The sequence below is a fragment of the Nannobrachium achirus genome, assembly GCF_963921795.1.
Source record: "Nannobrachium achirus genome assembly, chromosome: 22".
Classification (NCBI taxonomy): Eukaryota; Metazoa; Chordata; class Actinopteri; order Myctophiformes; family Myctophidae; genus Nannobrachium; species Nannobrachium achirus.
The window spans coordinates 24,199,682-24,215,835 of NC_137829.1; the positions used below are offsets into that span (position 1 = coordinate 24,199,682).

General features: G+C 43.3%; 1 protein-coding gene across 5 annotated transcripts in view; it reads right to left on the bottom strand.

Moving 5' to 3' along the window:
- The window catches only part of LOC308307341 (plakophilin-4-like), a 122,835-nt gene that overhangs the window by 72,996 nt on the left and 33,685 nt on the right, over positions 1 to 16,154 (bottom strand). For 3 of the 5 annotated variants that reach the window (XM_080752549.1, XM_080752550.1, XM_080752548.1), the window contains exon 2: positions 15,785 to 15,918. In XM_080752549.1, coding sequence (XP_080608675.1) covers positions 15,785 to 15,913 — 129 coding nt within the window. In that variant the 5' untranslated portion in view covers positions 15,914 to 15,918. Of the gene's footprint in view, positions 1 to 13,002; positions 13,111 to 15,784; positions 15,919 to 16,154 lie in introns of those variants that run through there. The other 2 variants (XM_080752552.1, XM_080752551.1) reach the window with 2 other exon arrangements.

The following is a 16,154-nucleotide window of genomic DNA, read 5'->3' on the forward strand; positions in this document are numbered from 1 at the left end:
GAAGTGAGATGTGTGGGTTTTATAGACTATTGAATTTACCTCTAAACTAGATTGGCATCCAGGGAATGTGTGTGCTCACTTTGGCAGCGACCGGGCCAACGGCAACTGAGATTTGGCGCTCACAAACTGCGAGGACGCACGGACGGACGGACGGACGGACGGACGGACGGAGAGGAAAACATACTCTCCCCCATGCCTTCGGCTGGTGGAGACAATAAAGGTCTAAATACAGTATATATATATATATATATATATATATATATATATATATATATATATATATATATATATATATATATTCATGATATATCTATCGATACAGACAGACAGACTGATAAGATAAGAATTATGATACATAATTCTATGGTTTGTGTATGAGGCTCATATGACCATATAATATATATAATATGAACTGAACTTACAGTATAGAGACCACATTTTGGTCGGATACTGTAGGTTCAGGCTAAACTGATTACAGGTCATAGTAACTTTGGTTGCCCTGGCTACGAAATCATGATATACTGTATGTCTGTGGAAAATTACCAACATACGTGTCCCTTTCTTCCTGTTACTTCCTTGTTATGATCTGGGAACAAATGAATGAGTCCCACGACTTCTACTGTTATAATGTCACTGACTTCCTTGTTATGATCTGGGAACCAATCCATGAGTCCCACGATCTTATACTGTCATAATCTGTACTCTTTATATACATGTTAACTTCCATTTTGGAAGAGAGAGAGATTTAGAACGCTACCGCTATGGCAGCTCACTGTTTGTCTTCCTTGTCTGACTCCTCTCAAAATACAGCAATCTAAAAGATATAGTCCTTTGGTCTCTGTGTTTTATTTTAACTATGGATTTATAGATCCATATTTAACTTTAATTAATTAATTTAATAATAATGGTCCTTCTCGACTGGAAAAGCTGCGGTGCGTTTGACCAGCCAGGGGGGGACTTGAGGACCGGTACGGTCCTTCTCTCACCAGGGCTGGCCAAAACGCTCCGACACGCTTTAAAAGAACCAGCCAAAGCTGGAATCTCTACATTGCTGTATTTTCAGACAAAGGTTTTTATTTGGACAACAGTGTTATCTGAGTTTTGGATTAATGTGGACCCGCGTGGACATCCATCAGCACCGGACCGTGTGACGAAGGGTTGGATATCTCCACCGATGTTCTCCGTGTGCGGTGCTTTGGGATCTCCACGCCTGGCAAATTCCTAAGATGATTAAGATAAGTACATATTTACTTAGTCCCCGTAACGTGTCGTGTCTTTGAATTTTGAATTAACGATGTTAATGTAATGATAATTGATATGATTTGTGAAATATGTTCTCCCTCCGTCGGAGGAATGTTTTGGTTTGACACGCGTCGTAAATTAAACCCTTATCTTCTAGATATAGAATGCTCGTAAAACTCTTTGTTTCATCTTAGTTTCAGGGTGTGTGTACAAACTCCCTATTCTATTTTTATCTATTTATCTGTTTGGTTTCTCTCCCTCTCATTGTCCATGAGGAAGTAGAGACAAATATTTTCATACTTTAACTTTTTCGGTACAGTCGTCGTCTTCCACAAGTTTTGTCATTATTTGTTTTGTCTGGATGAATGGTCATTATTTGTTTGCTTTAGCCTAGGGCGAGGCTTATAACCTAGGGCGAGTACTTCTAGTCGGCCTGAATTTAACATGTACTTCTAGTCAGTTGTGGTTATAGCTTGTTTGTACTTCTAGTCAGTCTGAATTAACGTGTACTTCTAGTCAGTTGTGGTTATAGCTTGTATTTGTACTGTTATGTCTGGACCCTATGAATGGTCAGTATTTGTCAGTTTATTACTGTTATGTTCACTGTACCGATAATACTGTGTTTACTCTACGCCTCTCACTCCCTCGCTTGCCCTCGCGAAGCAGAGTGGGGGAGTCAGAAGCAATATGTTTATCTTTAAGACCGTTTTTATGGACCAGTTCTGTTTTCTGTAATATTAAGTACTTTTAAGATGTTTTAAAATGTCTCTGAGAAATTAAAGTTAAGAATTAAGATTAAGAATAACTAACTAAATTATGATGTCTAAATTAATATTATATGTTGTAACGTTAAGATTTTAGAACCTCCCATAGGACTATGGGTGTGTATTATACTGTAATTCTCAGTTATTTTTCTGATGAATAGATTCTGTGAGAATGAGTTTACTGTACTGTATGTGTGAGTGCGGGCATGCGCCTGTGTGTGCGTGAATGCGCTTTAAGCCCTTATCTCTTTTCATTCCTCCCCCACTCTTGTGTGAGTGTGTGCGTGAGCATCCATGTGACTGATTCATGCCTGCTGAGTGTGTGCGTCTGCTCTTGTATGACTGTGTGTAACCACCTGCCAGCCAAGGCCGCACTGTTTTTTTGAGATATCTAATGTTTTGGGAACAAGTGTCTCTGTTTTGACCTCCTTTCTCTCATTTTCATAAACATTTTAATTGTTTTCTGTCTAAGGTATTTTGTTGATGTTCTATCCTGTCTTGTTATGAATACATTTTAGAAAAACTTCATTACCCATAAATCTCTTGTTTTAAAACTTCCTGTTCCCTGGTTACCATAACAACCTTTAGACCCATTGTTGAGAAGGACAAGGTCGCTTCTCGCCCCTAAGGCGTATTACTGGTACTAGACACAGTGTCTAGCAACTCTCCCCATTCCCGACTGGGACTGTATAGTGCCCTTTTCATTGATTTAAATAATTTAAATTATTTTATTTAACTTCTATGTCACATCTATATTGATGTGCCAAAACGGGGGAGTGTTTAAGGATTAATTTTGATTTAATTTTGATTTGTTTTTAATTAATTTAATTTGGTTTTTCATTGATTTAAGATTTATTTGAAACTTAATTGGAAATATTTCTGTTTCATGGGCTGGACGGAGAGATGGAGAGAGGAATGCAGAGTGTGGAAGGAAGGAATCGGGTCACCGGAAATCAACCACGACTGAGGCGGGGTGCAGACGAACCACCACCTGGACAGGCCAGGACAGTGCATGCCAATCCCACCGCAGCGGCACGAGAAATCGTGCCGGGTTGGTGAGTTTCTGTTGCACTGTTGTTATGCCATGTAGTACAAACGCTACCTGAAGAATTAAGTTGTCTTGAACAAATAAACTGGCCAAAAGTTCTCTGCCCCGTAGGAATTAATCACCTGAAGAAGAGACCCAGAAGAACCCACAGCATCTGCATGTCCTCACCGCCGTCTCTCCATGCCCCACCGTCATCATCGTCCCCACCGTCATCATCACCATCGTCATCCGATCACTGGACTTATGGACTTTTTTTTAATTCATCTTTTATTACAGGTTTTCATTTTTCATTCTTTATTCTTTATTTGTTTATTACATTTTAATTCTGTCTTCATTCATCTGTAAAAAACGATGAAATATTGTGTCACATTTCTTTAACTTTAAGGATTTATTACAGTTCCCTTTTAAAAAAAAATATTACAGTCCTTTTTGAAAATTAGAATTTCTAAATATTATTAAAGTCTTCATATTATTATTATTATTATTACCCTGATAAAATGTTTAATGTGGAGGTCATATGAACCTCATACAAAAATTAAAAGGGTAGATTGATAAGATAAGAATTATGATACATAATTCTATGGTTTGTGTATGAGGCTCATATGACCATATAATATATATAATATGAACTGAACTTACAGTATAGAGACCACATTTTGGTCGGATACTGTAGGTTCAGGCTAAACTGATTACAGGTCATAGTAACTTTGGTTGCCCTGGCTACGAAATCATGATATACTGTATGTCTGTGGAAAATTACCAACATACGTGTCCCTTTCTTCCTGTTACTTCCTTGTTATGATCTGGGAACAAATGAATGAGTCCCACGACTTCTACTGTTATAATGTCACTGACTTCCTTGTTATGATCTGGGAACCAATCCATGAGTCCCACGATCTTATACTGTCATAATCTGTACTCTTTATATACATGTTAACTTCCATTTTGGAAGAGAGAGAGATTTAGAACGCTACCGCTATGGTATGCTCACTGTCTGTCTTCCTTGTCTGACCCTCTCTAAATACAGCAATCTAAAAGATATAGTCCTTTGGTCTCTGTGTTTTATTTTAATTATGGATTTATAGATCCATACTTAACTTTAATAATTTATCTAATACAGACTTTCTCTCTGTGAGCACAGCTGTCCTGTTCTCTCATTGGCTAACACAGATCTTCTAGGGGGGCTCGCAACCTCTTTCATACTGTATGATGTCCAGTCTGCGACAGAGCCAAATATCAAACCTGCTAGATACTTAGAAACGCTCGGGAAGGCATCGCTGAGGTGTGGTCAGAGAAGTGGCACAGACAAAAACACAAAAACCACCCTTTACTAATTGTAGTATAAGATATTGAATATAGATTTGCGTTTACAATAGTTTAAATGTTCTTTTTTTTGTAGGATAGTCTCATGCGGTCTGAAAAATCTGAGATGCTAGACTAGTGCTACGTTACAGATAAACATGCCTTTGGCACATATGAACCCCATGAGCCTTTGCCACCCCTATCCGCCACCCATCAATAAAATGTAATTAAAGGAGCTGTGAACTGTGTTAGGGCTATGGCAGCCACAGATTGATCACAAAAATGTAGGCAACAAGAAGGGAAACACTGTATAGAATGGAGTGCAGAGGGGGCGATATAATTCTGTCAAAAGGCCCCGAGAGATTTCAGCCAAATGATTCCCATTTTCGACAAGACGCGTTTTCTTGAAACATTCTTCAGGGATGATTTTCCCTTCTGTTATGTGTGACTTGAGCCTGTTGGCATGTGCCATGTGTACATATATGAAAAACCACAGCTATGTAGAAATCAGAGGTCACTCCAGAGTTCCCCGGATTCTCATTTTAGCTGATGCCTCTGCTCTGACTAACCAACACGAGTCCCTCTACAAGAATGTAAACAACACATGTAGGAGGAGGATCAGCGTGTGGAGGCGCAGGGGACAGCATATGGGGGACTGGAACAACAGGAACCGTGTATTCTGATCAAAGACAGACAACATATTGCCCAAGACAATGAGACAATTGTTTTGGGAGAGCAACAGAACTGGGTTGACCCAGTTGTCCATGTTAATGCTGTAACAGTGTTTGTTTACATTATGCTAGCTACCCTGACACAATTTAGCATCAGTTTCTACACTGAATTTGCCTACATGATTTATGGTTTTACAACTGCAAACAGCCGACTGTGACAACTGTGTAAACATGTAGAATTAAATGGCTTTGCAGAGAAATATAAGACCGTTAAGTTCAACGTGGCTTTAAATGCATGCTTGTGTGTCATTGAGAAGAGTTTGAGAGAGTCTCTCTCAGGACCATGGCTCTAACCTAATGTCACCAGGCTTTCTGCCATACTTGGTTTCTATTTTACTGCTAGTGTTCTGATCCGGTCTGGAGCCTGCCTACTGTATCCGGTAATTTTCACACACACATATGCATGTACCATTTCTGGATCTGCTCTAAACCTAGACCGGATCAGCAACCTGCAAAGCAACTTGATCCCAGTCTACCATAGCTCTAGTCACACAGCAGGATCTTATCGCTTGACCTTTTATCACAGAGCGGACAAATCAAGACGTTTTGAACACTAGGTATCTTGATCTACTTGAATCTCAAAGTAGTGCTTCTGTTTTGCCTGGCTTATTACTAGTCAATGAAAGAAACACAAAGGCAATCAATGTCTCCTGGATTGGAACAAAAAAAAAAGCAAAAGAGCCGCATTGGTGCAATCACACACCCAGTACAATTCATAGCTACTAGAAATTCGCGGCGGCTCCATTCCTAGGACTTCGCGCCCTCCGGGCGCTCAGGCAGGACTGCTCTATATTTGATCATTGATGCTTGTCTTGTAGCGGGGACTCTGCTGCCGTGCTCTGCACTCACTTGTGGAGGCAGCAGCAGCAGCTGCACATGCAAACACAGTGGTGTCAAATTTCACTCTCTCTCTCTCTCTCGCTTGACCGCCCCCCCTCCCCTGTTGCCTCCTCTCTCTCGTGCTTAGCGAATGAGCGGACAGCATAGGGTTAAGGGCTGTATTCCTTACGTCCTAGACAACGACTACCTATGAGTTGAAGTCGATGTAAAGGGGGCGTTAATGGGCTTGGAAGTGGGATGCGGCAATAGGAGGAATGTATATATAAGATAGAAGGGACTAATAGCTTTGCGTCAACACAAAAAGGAAATCCACTCTAGGGCCTCAAAGACAGACGAGAAGCAGCAATCTAGCGACTGTCAATCTGGGAGTTATTGTAGTGAACAACGATGTACAGGCAGGCACTGATTAGATTATGGTGTCCGTAGGAGATGGCTTGTTGGCTGCGGCTTGTGATTGGCTGAACCGGAGGTAGGGAGCACCCCACTGGGTTCACTTGGAACGCGCGGAGGTGCCGAAAGTGTGTGTGTGGGGGGGGGGGGGGGGGGGGGGGGGGGTTCAGGTGTGGCTCAAGTCCGCTTGAAACGGCTCGCCTCACGTCGTCTCCACCGAAAACAAGCGCTCCTTTACAAGGCATCTCCTATGGATAATATAATAGCATACGGGCAATGATGCTGGAAAGGATACCTAAGGCCTGGCCCCCATGGAGAGCCAGTGCCCTTGATCTGAGAGAGAGAAAAGGGAGAGGGAAGGGGGAGGCATTCCTAAAGAGTCTCAAAACCTAATTTTCAAACCCTCCAGGCAACCCGAGTGCACTAACCCCCAACTTCCTCCTTGGATGTGCCGTTCCAAGGACGTCCCAAAAGCGTCTCACCATGCCTCCCCCGTCCTGGGCATGCAACTCCCTTGATGAGTGAGGCTGCTGTGTGGCCCGATGACAACCACACTGATGACGATGATAATGACATTGATGGTGATGAGGATTAACAGGACAGGTGGAGCGAGGCATCCCAGGGCTAGGTTCAGACAGACAGCCCTGCGCCTGGGCTCCAATGCACCGGTCCTTTGACATCACATCTCTTTGGGAGCAGATTATCCCCCCCCCCCCCCCACACACACACCCATACAAAAATGTTTGCCTCTGCCACAGTGATACAGAACGTCAGAAATCTCACAGTTGACAGCATCTCAGGCCCTGCCTCTCATTCCATCAATCTTTCAATTTTGTCCTTTCATCCCTCCCCGCATATCTCTCTCTCTCTCTCTCTCTTTCCTGTGCAGCTCCATCCCTCCTTCACCTGTATCGCTCTCATCCTTCCATATCCCCCTCCCCCATAGGGTAACTGCTCAGAGCCAGAATTTCATTTTTATTACTATAATCGAGGCCACAATGCTTATCCTCCTCCAGATTTCTCCTTGTCTGTGTCACAGCCCTGGCAGGTGGGGTAGAGGAGAGAAGATAAAGACCCTGAGGAGTTGACAAATCCACCAGTCGATTGTAATTAGAGGCCTTATTTTGCCTATGGAGAGAGACAATACACTACTAATACGCAAATCTCAACCTTTCTCCTGCATTTACAGCGTGAGAAAAACACAACAAATGCAGCACAGCTAAACTACCACAGACACCCGTCTAAAAACGTAACCGTGTCTGCCGCTATCATCATCACCTTGAGCTGGGTCACTTATACAAAAAAATCACACTCGTGTGAACTGAGCGGTGGTGTGTGTGTGTGTGTGTGTGTGTGTGTGTGTGTGTGTGTGTGTGTGTGTGTGTGTGTGTGTGTGTGTGTGTGTGTGTGTGTGTGTGTGTGTGTGTGTGCAACAGCGCCCCTCCCTTAACATGTGTGGTCAGAAAAGGTTACTGCAGGCAGGCTACAGACAGACAGACAGACACGGAGACAGACAGACAGACAGACAGACCCACACACACGGCCACGTATAGGAGCGTTGTGACCACCGCTCAAAAAAAACATGTTGTTTGGCCTCATTAAAAAGCAGACATGGGAAAGGGCCGCACGGCAGAGTCTGGAGTGGGTAATATGTCAGCAAGCTCATCAGTGCTTGAAGAGGGTGCTGAAGTTGTAGTACTCAAAGCAAGGTCGACCCATGAGCTTGTAACAGAACCTTAAAATGGGTTTGTGTGTGTGTGTGTGTGTGTGTGTGTGTGTGTGTGTGTGTGTATGTGTGTGTGCGTGTGTCCTGTGCAAGAGGCACAGGGGTTCTACTTGTGTAATGGGACTCCCAAAAAGTTTCCACTGTAGTGTTTTCTAGGAGTTGATGACTTTTGAAACCGCATTGGTGTGGCATGCCTGAGAGGCCCTTTTTGCCATACTCTGTGGTGTAGATAGGCATGCCCAGGCACAGTTAATTACAGCACTATTCTCTAAGGGGGCAAAGCCTCATGACTAAGGACTAAGGAGAGTTGAGAGAACACACAAAAACAGCCCCGGCCACAGCAGCACCATTTTCACGGTCTGAGAACACACTCACGTGAAGTGGCTGCGGGACTTCAAGAAATGATCTGCTCAGGACTTTTCTATCACAGGGAAGAAGTGAACCACACAATTTGAAGGGAGAATAAACACTTCAACCGCTATGAACACATCCAGTGTCCCTGGAGAACAATGCTACTGAACCTGGACTGAGGGGGGTCTTGCCTGCATTCCTTAATAGCAAACCTAGCATAGTCCAGTTCCAAATAGGCTGAACAGGGGTTGGGTTAGTAGTTTACACACTCACTGACCTTAGGGACCCCGCCTACTATGACACACATGATCGATCCTCCTGCACCGTTACATAATATCTATTAGTTGGTGTTAGAATAAAAAACTAGACCAGGTCAACCTGGTTGTGCCAGACCCCCTGTCTGTCATCATCATTTATGACATCATGCCTTTTGTAGGCATGTCATCATCATGTCATCATCATATATACCCTTTATATAGAAAACCCGGACAGACAGACAGACCGACATTTGCTTATGTAGGCCTACCCATTTCATGGGTCTGGCAAAAATATCAGACCCAGTGTGAAGTGAGCAGTGCCTTTTTTATGAGTTAATTTAATTAAGCGTCCGGGCAAAGCTTGGCCAATGTGACCCTGGGCGTCCCTTTTCTCTGGATAAGCGGACAAAGCCAGATGTAGGAGCGGTTGGCTAGATTGTAGAGATAAACGCCTGTGTGCCTCTGAAAGGTCCGTTATTAACAGAACTGCTTGAACAAATGTGAGGAATGTTTAAATAATGAACAAAGGAAAAGGTGCACTGGAGAATTTTTAAAGCTATGTAAGGTGAAACTGAAAGTGAGCACACAGTACAGCAACATCTAAGAGTATATTTCTGAGGTGACAGTTTACCCTCCACCCCTTCGAAAACAGTAGAGCCTCAATTTTGGTATAATTGTATACTCCATATTTCGGCACTTCATGATGAGCTTAAAATGTCAAACTTTGCACCTAAATTGCACATTTCTTTCTAAGATAATATTCACAAATCCATACATCCCAAGGGTTGCACCTCCTCCAGGTATGACATAAGAGCAAAATGGCCTCCATGCGAATATCGACCGAAGGTTAGTTTTCCTGGAGGGCCCTGGGGAGGCCATAATAATACAGTACAGTTTGCTCTGGGATCCTCCTAGAACCACTGATGAAGTTCTATAAACACAACTAAAAATAGCCATGCAGAGGGAACACTGAAGATGTGTCTATACTTTAGGCCAGTGGTTCTCAACCTGTGGGTCGGGACCCCCAGGGGGGTCCCCAAATTATTTTGGGGGGTCCCCAGATGATTAACCTAATGTACAACATTGTTTTCTCTCTCGAAAAGTAAACAAACCAACATAAAGTTTAAGCGTACACACATTTTGACAATTGACAATTTAGGGACTTTTTAATACCTCTAAAATTACAAATTAAACATTGGCCAAAAGGTCAAATATTAGAGGCATAAATTGTGAAAATAGCCGATCTACATGCTCACAACGCCTCGCGTTTAGCATGTAGATCTGCTATTTTCACAATAGATGTGATATACGAAATGTAATGCCTCAACTCTTAGTGCTCGTCAGGGTGGGGGGTCCCCAGTTAAAATATGATTATTTTGGGGGTCACAGCCTGAAAAGGTTGAGGACCACTGCTTTAGGCAGTGCTCAGGGAAGATGGAATGAGACGAGAGGCGTCACAAGCCCTTCTTCTTCTGGGATTAGAGGTAGGAAGCCAACAGGAGAGCAGGCTGATCAATGGGACACTTTATAGAAGACCTGACCTCATATTCATTGATGCTTGCTCAGTCAGCTTCTCAGGCTCCCTGTCTGGAATAATACAACAGCACTGAATTAAATCTGCCTGGCGACGCTTAAATACTACGTTATTATGATGATGTAACCAAGCAGACATACAGTCTGGAGAAGCTACAAATCGCAATGCAACTGAGCGACAAAACTCTCTGACCCTGGCTAAACAAATCAACATGAGAGTCAACGTGGGCTAATGCACTTCCGACAAAATCATTTCAGGCCTTTTCTACCGCAGTTTGATAAACATGCAATCTCGTCATTCCTTTTTCTCTACACTCCTTTGATATTGTATAAACTAACTCATTGTGGCTGATTATGTCTAAAATTATCATCTTCATAATGTTGTTTATTATTGTTATCATGATCATTTATCACAATTATTTACAATAATACATTTAGGTGGGAAAGGATTCTTTTAAATAATTTTCTTAATTACTTAATTGTTGCTCATGGTGCTTAGAGGTGCCATATATTTGGCCAAATGCTATGTATTGTAATGCAACGTTATTGTGAGCCAGGTGGAGGAAAAGATACAATGTTCTGGGTATTAATGTCTAAATGTCTAATGATGGAGACGAGGACATGTGCAACAATTGGCCAAATAAAGGTGTCTAATTTAACGGCTTGCTAAGGTTTCTTGAATGATGTAATAATTGTAAAACATCAAGTCAAGATTTTCAGTTAATTTCTATAAAATGCAGCCCTAGAACTGTTATGTACTCCATCATGTGTTGTTATTTACCAGATAGGATCAAACCTTTCTGCCAATCAAATCTCCCTTGTAGGCCAGTAACTGTCTGGACTGAACTTACTCCAGAAGCCTCTAGAGACTGGCCCAATGAGTGTCTGGTTTGTCCAGAGTCTGGACAGTGGACACCCAAACAATCACTCCCGCCAGTAGAAAACTACTATGTTGTTATACACAGCTAGAACAATTCCTCAGCTGCTGTTGACTCTATTGGATCCACCCTGTTCCTCGTCAACCAGGCCAAGGCCAGACGAGGCCACGGCCAAGAGTCATAAAACCATAAGTGGCCAACCCTCCAAGGCAGGGCATGTATCGCTCACACAGTGTGTGAGCGATACATGCCCTGTCTCTCACAGAGACACACACACCCACACCAAGATACTTCTTCACTTCCTGCTTTACTTTATTCTGGAGCATATTCTCGTTCTCAGCCGTGTTCGATATTTTCCCGGTGGAGGTTCACAGAGCGCCTGACGTTTCTGCTTCAATGACACAGCCTCCCCTCCTCCACTTTCCAGATGAAGGAGCAGGGGATGGAAAACAAGGTCTAAGGAAAGGAAAAAACATGATTTCTTTCTCTTTGCACTGTTATCCATCAGATTCCCTGTGTTTTCAGGAGGAGGAATGAATAATGTAATATTCATGTAACAAATATAGGCTGATAAAGACTAACATTTTCCTTACAAACAGTTGTGTTTGTATGCCAAGGCTCTCCTATCTCATGTCCACATTTTAGCGAAATAGTGCTCAATATGTTTTCTGAGGATCAACTTCGAAGTAATAGTAATTCATTGCACACTTTATGAAGCTGAATCCATAGGACTGCAGGCACACCCGACTGGCAGAGTACCATTCCTGCAGCTTTCTACTTCTCAAATTACTTCTGACGAAACAGATTAAAAAAATACAAAATAGAGTAGATAATCCAGGAATCGCTAGTTATAATAATTTGTAACTAGAAGATTGTGAATATGTACACCAGAGAGAGTGTAATGTTGATTCTGAACCAACATAAAACTGTTGTCCAGCAACCCGAAAGGAGCAGGAACGTGCAGAGAGAAAAAGCACTGCCATTAATATGCAGAAATTGGGTGTATAATAAGCCATTATGGATGTGTTACACAGATGGTGGGTCAATGCACTAAAGAGCGGCGGCGCAAAGACAAGACTTAATAACCAGGAACTGCAGAGTGACAGTGCCAAATTCTCACATTAGCGGCAGACAACACAGAGTCCTGTCAGTAGGCGGGAGAGGATGGGGGGGGCCTTCGGTCTAAATGAACACACTGGTAGAATGCAATCAAAAGCAGCGCTGCTCGCAAGTCTGTCCTTGATTGGGGCATCTGGGCAAAGCCTGACCGGCAACAGTAAAAAATACAGTTAGAGACAAGTTTGGAAGTCGTATGGTCGACTTCGCTTTATTGATCGCTAGGCGCGCCATTCTGCTTAAATGGAAGGATGCTGCCCCGCCTGTGCTCGACCTGTGGCTTCGCGCTATAATGTCCTGTCTGGAATTCGAAATGTTGAGGTTCTCAATTGCCGGCTCTGAAAAGAAATTTTATAAAACCTGGAGCCCTTTTATGATGTTCTACCATAATACTCAAACGGTGTAGTGTGGCGCTTACCTGTTTGACCAACCCAATACGCAGCAAGCTTTGATTATTTATTCGGCTTTATTGTTTTGATTTATCTACTTTGTTTTATTGAAAGTTCAACCGTCCTGGGGATTGAGGGTGGGGGGAGGGGGGATAGGGGATGGGTTTTATTCACTCTCATAATAATGTACTCTGTTTTTCTACATGTGATGTATCCATCTTTTTGAGATTGTATACCCGCCTCTGGGCTTTGCTTATTTGAGAATTGAATAAAAAGATTTGAAAAGAAGAGACAAGTTTGGGGAAAAAAGAATATACCGGCAGTCGGCAGATAGACAACTGAAGACGAGAGGAATTTGCAGATGGATGGGCAGAAAATGTACCAAAATGTGGGAGACTGTGAGAGAGCAAGGGAGCATATTACTGTACTACTCACCACCACACAGCCACTCATCCTGAGCTGCAGCCCTAGTAGCCCCAAACCACAGCTCCAGCACGGTGGGCTAGCATGTTTATACCAGCAGCAGGATCCCTCGAAGGTCGGCCTCTCCACAATCACAGGAAAGCCTCTCGCAAAAAGACCAGAGGGAAAAAAGCCCACACTCACACGCGTGCCTAGTCTATGACCTCCATAAACCTCCTTCCCTCTCGCTCGCCCTCCCTCTGGTCTCTCCCAACTCCCTTAAAGACCGAGAACGATTAACTTACAGTCATCTCTCGGTTCTCCGACAGGAATTCGCCTCCGAGGCATACATCTCCAGCCAGTCATTCTAAGTGCAAAGCTCAGGATATCGGCACTGCCTTCCTATCTGCGACTCCTGGACGAATGGCATCGACAGGTGCTCCTTCCTTCCCATTGAATTGTCTAAAACAATAGTAACATTCCCGTAGAAGGAATATGTGGGGATAATCAGAATTCCTGAAGTCCACTTCAATTGCTTTTTTTTTTTTTTTTTTTTTTGACAGTCAAATCCTTTCCTTGTTCACCATGTAGAACAACAACAGACAGACAGACATTTTGCTTTGGGGCAAAATCTGTAATGTTTGAGTAAGGCCTGGCTAGCCGCATTTGGCCCTGAAGTGAAAACCAGGCTATACGAACACTGGAACAGAGCCATTGAGAAAGGCGTGTGTGTGTGTGTGTGTGTGTGTGTGTGTGTGTGTGTGTGTGTGTGTGTGTGTGTGTGTGTGTGTGTGTGTGTGTGTGTGTGTGTGTGTGTGTGTGTGTGTGTGTGTAGACAGAGAGAGTGAGAAAACAGAGCGGGAGAGAGAGAGAGAGAGAAGGAATGAGTCAGAGTGCATGTCCCTCTACAGGCTCAATACTCTGTTTACTCTAGATGGCCTCTCTGATTGTGAATCAATGTGAGACTGGCCATGACAGCGAGCCGCAGCAATCAGCAGCTTAAGCACAATCCAACCCCTTTTACCACATTGAATAGTGAAAACAAAAGCAGAGACGACTTGGTATATGGACACACAAGCTTATCAATCCATGCACTGAAGACTCAATCCGTGGACTGAAGACTCACCTCTTCAGACTCCACCTAAACCCATAGCACTACTGTAACACTCCCCTTCCCTCAATGACATGAAGCTAGATAGCGTTTTTAGGTTTTTAGAAACGTTTTTTTTTACTGATTAGGTGCGTGGTCTACCTATGTTATTGTTTTTTCTAGATTGATATTCCTATGCAATGTTATATTGTTTTTGATGTACTGACATATTATCTTGCTTATTATATTGATGACCTGCTTATTCTAAGTCGCTTTGCATTAACACTTTCACAGCCTCCCAGAATGGCTGTCGGAAATTTCTATTATTGTATTATGATCTGAGACAGCATTAATTTTACAAGACTATCAGAGAGATCCAACGACATGTCATTCTTTTTACCGCAACTGCATCGCTAGTTTTTTACTTACCAGCAAGGTGTCTCTACATTGGTCTACAGTGGGGATTTTAGCGAGGGCGTCTAGCTTCCCCCTGGGCGCTTCGCGTGCGCGAATCCGTGCGCATCGATGTGGGCGCATGTAATCATCTCCGTATGCACAGTTCATATCAACTTTTTTCTGGATGGGATTCCCCCGGAGAGCAGCTAAGCTAACGCTAGCGTCTATACTGTATCATGTGTATGGGAAGATGGCTATGCTGCCCCGGAAAGTGATCAAAAGCACTTCCGGTTCAAGCGCAGAGACAACGATCCGTTTGGATAAGCCGATCAAGACACGGAGAAGGGGTAACTATATGTTTTTTTCATCATTATCATTTATTTCGTTTTTAATGCCCTAGTACGGCAAATTTCGGTCCGGCTAATTCAAATACTAAAGAAGTCCGGTTTAATCCGTTTGCAATAGATTTTGGCTGAGAAAGTGTTAAAAGCATCTGCTAAATGCCTAAATTGTAAATTGTAATTGCATGCAAAGCAATAATAGAACTTCCTGTTTCCAGTTGGCTGTGGCAGAAAAATGTAAATGGTATGTTGAAACTATTGATTCTGTGTGTGACGTGCGTGTGTGCGTAAATGGTAAATGGTGCATTTATATAGCGCCTTTATCCAATGCATTTTACAGAGATTGTGCATTACATTCACCAATTCACGCACACATTCATACACCAATGGCGGAGGAAACCATGCGAGGCACCAACCTGCTCACCGGGAGCAACTAAGGGTTCAGAGTCTTGCTCAAGGACACTTTGACACTAACTCTGGGGATGAGCTAGGGATCGAGCTGGGAACCCTTTGGGAACCCTCCGTGTTATAATGACGGTTTCTCTACCCCTGAGCCACTGCTGCCCCACTGTGCGTGTGTGCGTGCATATGTAACGCTGCCTATTTTTTATCCAGCAATGTTATGGATTCCCTGTGGAAAATACACTTATGACGGAACTGCGTGCAACACAAACACAGGCACACAAACACACGCGCATGCACAGTCGCACACAGGTAAACAAACACACACCCACGGCAGCAGTCAGTCATAAATTGCAGTATGCCTGCCTCCTACATCACCGTAAAAATATATTTGACAGAGAATGAGAAATTCCCACTTCCCGTCAATAATAATTCCCGCTTGTCAATAACGTAGAACGTGTATGATTCATCGCAAGCTTGGTGCTTTCGATAAATCAGAGTCATAATATGGAGGGACGTAAAGCGCCGATCAATGCTGCCGCCGTGCACAGACTAGGTGGTGTGACCGAGCAGGAGTGCTGCCCACCTGTTCTTTGACGGAGGCCAGGATGTTGTTGGCGGTGTTGTCTGCCTCCATGCCGCGGCCTGTGGATCCCTCTCGGATGGTCAGCAGAAGCCCCTCCTCCGTCACTGGGCTTGGCTCAGGAGCTGGCATTCCTCCTGCACGGCCACACACACACACACACACACACACACACAATCTGGTCAGTACAGGCACTCTGCTGTGAAACCCATAGGGCTGTCACGATTAGGACATTTTAGATGACGATTAATTGTCACACTAATGATTGCGATTGATTGTGTTTTTGTTGTCGAACACTGGGACATGTGAATAACAATTACATTTCTGTTTGGCTTTGAAGTTGCACAGGGCAGATATGACAAATAACTTTATA